The following is a 10242-nucleotide window of genomic DNA, read 5'->3' on the forward strand; positions in this document are numbered from 1 at the left end:
TTTTTTTTTTTTTTACAAAACTGAATGGGTCTGTGAAGTATGATTTTTAGCATTAATCAATGCATTGGATTAACTGGACAATCATGGATAGTTACAGTCTATTCCTCTGTGCCAAGGATTGGCTTATACTTGGAATCTTTTTTAATCTGGAAATCCTATACAGGAAACACTTTGAGTCTCTAATGCCTGTCTGTGAATTTTTTTGTCTTCTATGGAGACTACTTTCTTCTTCCACACATCTTTTAGTCTCTGGACAATGGAGGGTGGAAGACCAATGGTAATAGGTAGGGAAGGGAAAGAAGTACTCCAATGGGGAACATCAGAATATTCTGTTCTACATGTGCATTAGGTAGCAACAGAAAACTTCCCATGCTAAGAAAGTGTATACTCACCAATGATGCAGGGCTGGCTCATATAATCATTCTTTTAAATGTATGATAAAGAAGTTAGATTTAGTTTCACAAGCAGCTTGATTAGGTCAGTGTAGCTGCGAGGTGGTGATTCAGTGGCCGTGGTTGTTTGTAATTTCAAGGCCACATTTGTCACTGAGTCACTTTGTACTTTTCACTGTAAGCCAACTTAATTTTAAATTGACTGTAATCAGTGTGGGCTATCAACTTCTTCACTGAAATGCTGACACTGTTTCTAATAGTCTGGTTGAGTTCTTTAAAAGGGAGGAGCTGACATCCATAAAATGGTAATTGTTCCTCAAGTAGCCTTGGTACTTATGATTACCCTTGAGATGGTCCACATCCACTCCACCAGTCTTATGCTCTGTGCCAAGGCGGAGATGGTTAAGTAATGAGACTAGACAGCATTGCCGAGTGCTTCCAAACATGGGCTTTAGGATCAGACTGAACAACTGAGTTTGGGTCCTGACTCTCCTAGTTACAAGCTGTGTAATCCTAGGTGAGTTATTTTGTTTCTCCAAACCTAACATTATCATTCATAGAAATCCCATTGCATTGGGCCAGGTGTACGGTAAACCCTGAATAAACTGTAACTATTATTATCATCCTAATAATAAATCTTAGAAGTTATTCTCAAGAAGTTTATAGACTATTAGAAGCTAGAAGAGGCTTACAGGTCATATAACCCAACACCCTCTCTTTGCAGATCACAAGGACCAGGGGCATGAAGTCACATAGCAGAGCTAAGACTAGGGCACAGGACTGTTTCCAGTTAGCCATTAAGCTCTGAGATCTCACAGGAGAGGACACATAATAGATACTCAGCTTACTTTGGTCAATGGTGGAGAGAAAGGACCAGTGACAACCCAGAGAAGATTGGCTCTGTGTACATTGAGGCCCTGGGGAGGCCTGTGGTCATTCCCAAAGGGGATGTGTTCAGGAGGAAGAGGAAGGACAGGCAGGTGCTGCCAGTGGCCGATGTCACTTGGTCTCATTAGAGAGAATCACCAAATAGATCGCTGATGGGATTAGATTTCCCAGCAGTTCTAACTTTCCCTACCACCTGTCATGTCAAATTCTTTCATCAGGAGGGAACAGCCCCAGTATGGTTAGTGTGCTGATGTTACCTTGGTTGCAACTGTATTCCATCAACAGTGGTGTATGTAAGAAGCAGTCTGGAGAGTCTAGAACCAGGATTGGCAAACTAAGCTCACAGGCCAAATCCAGCCCACCACCTGATTCTGTAAATAAAGTTTCATTGGAACACATCCACATTCATTCATTTACATATTGCCCATGACTGCTTTTGTGGTATACCAGCAGAGTTGAGTAGTTGGAACAGACCAAACAACGCACAAAGCCTAAAATATTTACAATCTGGTCCTTTACAGAAAGGGTTTGCCAACCTCTGGTATAGAACTTTATTAGCTGCTTAGGAGACAAAGGCCCTCTCCGGACTAAGGAAGAATCAACTGATTCCTTCAGGGTGTTTTTATGCCTCTGGCTGAGATTTAATTAATACATCTGAAAAGAAGTGTAGAGTTAGAATCCCCTTACAATACAAAGGCCATCTTTTCTTCAGTGTGGATGTGAAAGACAACTATCTATATTTTCTAAGGGTAGGTCTAGTCCTGGCCTCCCTCTTATTCTGGTGCATGGAGGAGATGGAATCAGCTTAAGAGGAAGCAAGCCCATTCCATGCATTACTTGGAGAATTAGAAGAGCCCTCTCTTAAGGAAACTGTGTACTATAAACCAGGCACTTGCCATACATTATTTTGCTTATTCATTATAACAGCCCTATTAAGTAGTATGATTGTCCCCATTTTACAGAAAGGTAAACTAAGGATGAACTAAGGACACAAAGATTTGTTAACTGTTTGACTCCATGTTGTCTGACACACATAGATGTAGTAATTCAATTCCTGAAATATCTGACTGTTAGAAGTATGGTCTAAAGTGGCTTAAGTTCACCCAAGCCAGACAAAATAGAGATCTAAGTCATTATTTCTAGAAGTTTGCACTGCAAAACACTATCCTGTAAGATACTCACTGAAAAGGTCTGGTATCTTTAGAAAACCTTGCATATGTTTCCACCCTTTTGGAAATAACATGATGCTATCAGCAAGTTATGAACCCTGAGAAATTTTCCCAAACATTTAATCATGGAAACCTTTAATCTAATTCACAACATCCCATAAAACTAATATCCCAAGGGACACACTTTGGGAACTGTTGAACTAGATGATGATGATGGTGACTGATGATACTAATGTTTATTAAGCAATTACAGTGAGCCAGGCACTGGCCTAAGTATTTACATGTATTAAATTCATTTAACACTCACAGCAATCCTGTGAGATAAAGATTGTTATTAATTCCTCTCTTGACAGATCAGGAAACCGAGGCACAAAGAGGCTAACAACTTGTCCGAAGTCATGCAGCTAGTAAGTACTAAAGACTATGAGTTCTTCAAACATGGGGATTAGGTATCTATTCATCTTTGTATACCCTACACTTAGCACAGTGCCTGGCACATATTATGAATCCGAGAAACGACAGTTGAACTAATGGGAGATAAGGTCCTAAAAAAAAGAAGTGACTAGAGAGTATTGAGTAGAACATTTAAGAACTTTAAGTGGTATTTACACAATGAAGGTAGTCCCTCATCAGTCGGGGTCTCTATTTGTTCCAGACAGGACTGCAACGTAGATGATGTTCCTACTATAAACCATTTTGTGTAGTGTAACCATTTTCATGTTTTATTTAATGTATACTACTTAAAGTTAATGCAAAGATGACAGGAAAATATCAGATAGTGCTGATCCTATTTAGCCACAAGAAATAATATTTCATTTGAAGGTACTTTAAATTGGGCTTTTTGTGTGGCATAAAATATATTGAAAGAGGCAATAACACATCCACAAGGAACCACTGTATTGCCTTGGTTGGTAGAATGGATGGATTTTTTTGTAATGCAATATAATAAGAGCTATTGAGAAGAGTCAATAGCAGCTTTTAAAATAATACAGCTCTAAAAATATATCAAGGTCAAAATTAGTAAACAAAATACTGGTAAATTTTCAGTGTAGATTTGAGAGAGGCCGGGGAGCACTAAGGAAGAAAAATAAACACACTTTCAGCTGTAGAAGGAAGAAAAGCAAAGGCAGCCCAAGAGAAGACGTTTTTTGTGTCCTGGAAAATACAAAGGAAATTTTATGTTTTGCACTTTAGGAGCTTCAAATGCAGTGATTAAATGGCATTATTTCTCATAACTTTAAGATAAAGCATTCCTGAATAATAATTATAATAATGGTTGACCATCCATTAGTGCTTACTATGCTGTTTTAGGCATCTTATACATGTAGCCCTAGCAGATGAGTACTACTATTATCTCCACTTTACAGATGTGGAAATGGAGGCACAGAGAGGTAAAGTAGGTAAACTGATTTTCCCATGATCCTACACCAGTACAAGATGGATTATGGACCCCAGGAATCTGATTGCAGAGCCCATGCTACTAACTGCTTATACACCTGGTAAAAGAGAACATTCAAAAGTTCAATGATGTCACAGGTCTGGGGGACAAAATAAATTCCACTACCACTGTCAGGGTATGTCAGAGACTCACTAGGTAGACACCAGAGGGCTAAATGTGACAATGCAGAGTGGAATCCTCGCCAGATGCATAGGCTCTTCCTTGGTAGTTTGTTCAATAACAGGTTTCCAGAGGTTGTTATACATCCTGCCACTTAAGAACCCCTCCAATTTAAGGATATGCATCAGTTATGACAGGTAATGATCTGTCCCTCCACCCACGTCTACCAGCAGTGTGTGCTAGGATTTCTAAAACCTCCTATGATGTGTTCACAACCTAGCCACATGCACGCCCCTCCAAAATATGGTCAACCATTTGTGATTGTGTTTGTGCTGGGATGATGCATCGGACCTAAAATATTCAGGAACTGCCTCATGCCCTGCAGTATTCAGAAAAGTCCAGGAAGAAAAAACAGTTTCTTTGGAGAAAGCACAGATGGGCTCCATGTTGATGGAAAGGAAAGACGGAATTTTACAATAAAGCATTGTGCCCAGAGCCTCAGGGTAGGAGCCATTTGAGAGTCAAATATAGAGTCCTTAAGAGAAATAACAAATTAAGTTTTGAGTAAAAACAAATACTGAAAGTTATTTTCATAATTATATTTTTGTTTCAAGATGTCTGCTTCCCCCTTCCCTTTTTGTGGGTGACACTTAAGTCAATTTAAACAACCAAAGAATTTGTTTGCTGGGAAAGTATGAGGGGAACTAATAGCATAGGGACTTCAGAAGATAAACACCCAAGCCTTAGGAAGAACACTTAACTACAAAAGGATATTATTTAAAGAAGTATGTATTTTAAACAGATGGGTCAACAAACTGTGACCCATTGATATATGCATATATCAACTAGATATAAAAATGGAAATTGAATATTTTATTCTCTATTGATCAGCACATTAAAAGTATACATACCAAAAAACAGCAAAAAATATACATACTACATTCTTGTAGAAGATAATCTAATTCTCATTTTTAAACTTTGATTGTCTTACAATTCAGGACAATTAAACAAAAATAGCTTCTCCTTTCTCAGTTGTACCTAATTGGTCTTATATCCTTCCTGAATTGTGCCTTATGAGTCTTTTAAAGAGTAATTTCCCTTTCTTCTTGAAGTTAATCATTAGTTAGGGGTGAACAATCACAAAAAGTATGACTTATTAAGCAATCAGGCAAGAAGTTGCAGACCTGATGTTAAAACACAAATATACCTACTTACCTGGATGGCTCTGACATTGGAAACTGGCTGTTTCGACATATTCACACGGTCTTATCCCTAAAAAAACAAGTAGGAAACTGTTAGAGGCGGCAGCATTCAGATTCTCAGTCTTGATAAATTAGAATTTAACTCATGATTCAACTGGATAGTCACCCCTTTCACTGGCCATATATTCTTTCAGTCTCAGTTTCCAAAGTTACTTAGAGACTCTCCTTCCTAATGCCTGGGGGGGTGGGGGGTGGGAGGGAACACTAGAACGCCAGGATAAATCATTCAGAAGGAGAAATGCTGAGATGCCTCGCCCCTGATGCTAATGATATGCAATCAGAAACTTGAAAGGCGCTATCATCTCCTTCCCTGCCCTCCTGACCCTCTGCCAAGAGCAGCAAAGCAAAGAGGTTGTGGGAATAAAACACCTTTGTTCCGGCCTCGGAAGCTCTCAGCTTGAAACTGAACTTTTGATCTGAATTCATTATTGCCAGGGCTGTGAGTCAGTCCATTGGGAATACCTCCTCTCCACCGAACAGGCCCAAAGAGAAATGACCCGTACCACTTCCTTACTACCGCCATGCTCTCTACTCGCTGGGCACATGTCTGTTCTGCCCAGCGACCTGAGAGAGGCCTCTGTGTGTCCCCCCACACAAAGCCCACACTCTGTAAACACAGGCAGGCAGCAAGCTTCACCTGTTTTCTTTTGTTTCAAGGAGGGTAGTGGGACTTAGAAGTGACCCTGTCAGATCCCCAAGATGTAGAAGTGCTTCCTTCCCAAACGATGTTTGTTTTCTTTCAGCACGAGAGACCTGCCTTAGAGCACAGTGACTAGAGCACACTTGGGAACGTAGGCCATGATTTACTGGGGCTAGGGGAGCAGGGAATAGCCCAGCTCTGGTCTGTTTTTATAGCTTGATCTATTAAATGTCAGCAGGACCAACTGAAAAGTTAAAAATTCATTCAATTAAAAATATGCTGCGTTTTAAAACCAAACTATAGGTCGGGCGTGGTGGCTCATGCCTGTAATCCTAGCACTCTGGGAGGCCGAGACGGGAGGATCGTTTGAGCTCAGGAGTTCGAGACCAGCCTGAGCAAGAGCGAGACCCTGTCTCTACTAAAAAATAGAAAGAAATTAGCTGAATACCTAAAAATATATATATAAAAAGTTAGCCGGGCATGGTGGCGCATGCCTGCAGTCCCAGCTACTCGGGAGGCTGAGGCAGGAGGATCGCTTGAGCCCAGGAGTTTGAGGTTGCTGTGAGCTAGCCTGATGCCACGGCACTCTAGCCAGGCAAAAGAGTGAGACTCTGTCTCGAAAAAAAAAAAAAAAACACCAAACTATAAAATAGGTTGACCGAGTTCTTTCTCTTGACTGGTGTGAGGATATATGTTAACCGGTGAGTGAATGAACGCAGAGAGCAGTGTTGGCATTTGCCACAGGTCCTGTGAAACCTGGACAATGTCAATCAACATTTCTAGGCCCATTTCCTCTTCTTTAAATTTTACCTGCTTCACATGTTGTGGTAAGAATCAAAATGACATAATGCTCCTGAAAAGGCCCTGTGAACTATAAAGCGTGATGCAAATATTTATTGTTTACTGCCATCGTCCACAGCTTGGGACTTTTGAGTGCTGTACTGATCTGTAGCTTTAAGTTCAGAGTAAGAATTGAGGTAGTGATGTTTCTCAACACCTGGAGAGATAAAAGATCTGAGAAGAATTCTGTGAAAAACTTAAGTTTTTTTGAGATCTTCAAAGTCTTAGGCTCTCTTACATTTAGTTAAACAATGGCATATTTTTTTTAAAACCTCTATAATTAGTATATCCAAAAATATAATTTTTGGAGCCATGTACATGAAAACAATGGGACTTTTTTAAAAAGTTTCACCTGAATGTCTTGGTAATATGTAGATACAGCTTCCATGCATTAAAGTCTAGGTAGAATTATTTTTAATATGGTTAAAAAAAATTTTTTTTGAGACAGGGTCTCACTCTGTTGCCCAGGCTGGAGTGTAGTAGTGCAATCACAGCTCACAGCAACCTCCAACTTTTGGGCTCAAGGGATCCTTCTGCCTCAGCCTCCCAAGTAGCTAGTACTACAGGCACCTGCCACCATGCCCGGTTAATTTTTTAAAATTTTTTGTGTGTTGCCCAGGCTGGTCTCAAACGCCTGGCCTCAAGTGATCCTTCCACTTCAGACTCCAAAAGTGCTGGGATTACAGGCATGGGCTACCATGCCCAGCCTTGGTTAAAAAACAAAACACAACAACAAATTGAACAATCAGGGATGCATTTTGCTCCATGATATGTTTCAAATAGATTGCTGTCTTTCCTGCAGTGTCAAAGAGAAATGAAGGGTTTTTTACTTTTGGTTCTAGGACACACAGATCAATTCCAAAAAGAAAAGCTTGGTGACTTAATTTTTAATGTTTCTGTTCCTCAAAAGCCATTAGAAATCAAGCAAAGCAATAATTTTCACAGGACTTTAAATATCTCTGCATATGGTATTCTCTGTGTGTGTTCTACTAAAATTTAATATCACTTGGGAACTTTTTAAAAGTTATTGTACATCGATTTGAAATGAGGATTAGGAAATTCTGTTATGCTGTGACAATAGCAGGCTGAAATGTAAAAAAAATTAGGCAATGAATGATTATGTTATTTATATTGCATTGATTTTTTAAATAAGCCGATTTTGTTTTTTCACTGAGCTGATTGCACTGTTGGATTGCTTTGTTTTTTGTGGACCTTTGAGCCTAACGGCGGGATGGGCCTTGTCTCCTAAACAGTTTTGGTATATTCTCATTTGCATACAAATCTCTTAACATACATGTCAATCTTCGAAAGAGACATCTGTAGAAAGTTGGTCAGATCCCAGCTCTCATTCCTCACAAACAGGCTAGATAACATTTGTGTAAATCAGTTCAGCAGCAGTTCCCACTGTCCTCATTATTTGCAGAGAATCAGGGCAAAGCACACTGATGAATAAAAATAGACAGTGTTCCCTGGCTGTTTCCCTGGCCCTGCGTTCACCTCCATCAGGGATGTAGAGTGTAGCACGCGCCTTCTTTCTTCATCTCCATGCTTCATCTCAGGACCAAAAAAGAAAACTATGCCTTAGATACACACTCCACTCCCACCGGGGCCACTGCTTTTCATCCAAAGAGGTACTCTTTACAGCACTCAATTACTATGCCTCCTGGTTCTGGCTACAATTTGGAAACATGGCAAGTTTGACAAGGCATATATTGACTTTTACAATGCCTGTAATATAATGGAGACGCTTGCCGGCTGAACACCGGTGAGTTTTCCTGGAAGTTCCGCATGTCAGTGTAGAGCTTTAATGGTCTGTATGCTGAGTCATGCACAACATATTGCCGCTTGTTTTTAGTGGGAAGCCCCTAATATCTGACTTCTAAATAAAACTGTTTGACTTACAAAAAATTTGCCAACATTAATATCACTAACTTAATATGAAGGGATTCAGAGGGAAATCAATCAATAGTTGGAGGGAAAGGCTTTGTTTCTTCTTTTTAAAGGTCAAATAAATGGGTAAAGCTCCATCTCAAAAGGAATTATCTTCTGTCCTACAGCTAAAAATAATTCCTGAGCAGGGTGTAGAAAGATGTTCAGCTGTCCGAACTGACTAACTCCTTATTCACTCTGCCTTAAATACGCTGAGAGGGAAGAGCTACTCTTGGCATTCCCATGGTTCAGAACCTGGTGCCCACATAGAAGGGAACATGAGTGCTGCCCTCTACCCTGCTGAGTACAGGAAAACTGTGACCAAAGCGAAGCTTTTGAAAAGATGGTTCTATCTATGTACAAGACACTGACAGAACTTTATCATTGAGACCAAGCCTGGTGCTTCGGGAAAGGAAAAAGGCACTTTAAACTTGTACTGTGGAAAAACTCTGGCAATAATTTGCATTTTGAGTAAACCAAAGAACTAGCATGATAGCTTTTCTCTGCCCCAGATTCTCCTGATTATTTCTCGGCTTAGAGCCTAAATCAGTCCGCAGCTGACCAACTGTAATCCTGGCCAGCACAGCTTCAAGGTCACAATTATCATATCTAGACTGTGGACTTTTTGTTAATGTCACTATCAATGAAAACTGCCTTTAGCTCAATATTCTTTCAGCACCCCCACCTCTCACGATTTATAAAACAGAAGCAGCAATACCACTAATGAACAGTGAATTTACAAGGAAGCTACACCCACTGGTTACAAGCCTACAAAGTTATTAGTAGTCACTCCATGTTAAGTATCAAGGAAATTTCCTTTAGAAAGCCCAGTAGCCGGAGCTGGATCCTTCTGCTTACCTGCTTTATGTATTTGTTTACTGCCTAAGGAAAGTCCCAAGCAGCCAGGTGCAAGAAGACAAAGTTCCTTGGAGGGTGGAAGGGATGCCCGGTGTCCTCTGAGCTGCGATCTCAATTCCGATGCTTTTCATGTGGCTGAAATAGCTCCAGTGCTCTGTGCCTCTCCCGGTATTGAGAGCTGCTCCTGGCTCGGGGCTGGAGGGGAACTCAGTTTAAGGCTAAGTGTTAAAGAGAATTCCTGTCATAGCTCACAGTTGTTCTTCCTAAATATAGAGTTTGATACAAGCCATACACTGGCTGCCTCCGAAAGGCTTGACCGTGCCGAAAGCAGGGCTCAAATGTCAGCCAGGAGGTGGCTACGATATCTTACTGCCCTCCTAATCTTCTGGAAGATGCTGGCTGTACTTTCTCACATATTCTGAGGGCATATAGCCAAGTTCGAAAAGTAGGAAAAGCCTATCTTTAGCTTTATCACCTGGAGGCCAGAAGAGGAGGAGTGTTTAACAAAAACTGGAGGGAGGTAGCGTGACTCTGTGATTCTAACGCACTGACACCAAACAGTGTTTGAGTCCCAGCTTGGTCACTTGGGAGCTGTTAAAGTTATTTAATAATCAGCACTCAACAGATAGTCACCAAATGATAATAATCATCCTATTAAATTGAACTATATGACGTGGCCCTCTCTGTAGGTAAAAAATGGTGGAAG

The 10242-nt window shown here is 40.5% G+C and overlaps 1 protein-coding gene across 3 annotated transcripts in view; it reads right to left on the reverse strand.

Moving 5' to 3' along the window:
* Nucleotides 1–9760, reverse strand: part of SMPX (small muscle protein, X-linked) — a 52191-nt gene extending 42431 nt beyond the window's left edge. For all 3 annotated transcript variants that reach the window (XR_001137987.1, XR_001137988.1, XM_012656325.1), the window contains exons 1-2: nucleotides 9537–9760; nucleotides 5223–5279 (exon numbers count right to left, since the gene is read on the reverse strand). Coding sequence is in view for 1 of the 3 variants with exons in the window: in XM_012656325.1 (XP_012511779.1) it covers nucleotides 5223–5261 (39 nt within the window). In the remaining 2 variants the exon portion in view is untranslated. The remainder of the gene's footprint in view (nucleotides 1–5222; nucleotides 5280–9536) is intronic.
* Between the last annotated feature and the right edge of the window lie 482 nt (nucleotides 9761–10242).

This window comes from Propithecus coquereli, unplaced genomic scaffold (assembly GCF_000956105.1).
Source record: "Propithecus coquereli isolate 6110/MARCELLA unplaced genomic scaffold, Pcoq_1.0 Scaffold50, whole genome shotgun sequence".
Lineage (NCBI taxonomy): Eukaryota > Metazoa > Chordata > Mammalia > Primates > Indriidae > Propithecus > Propithecus coquereli.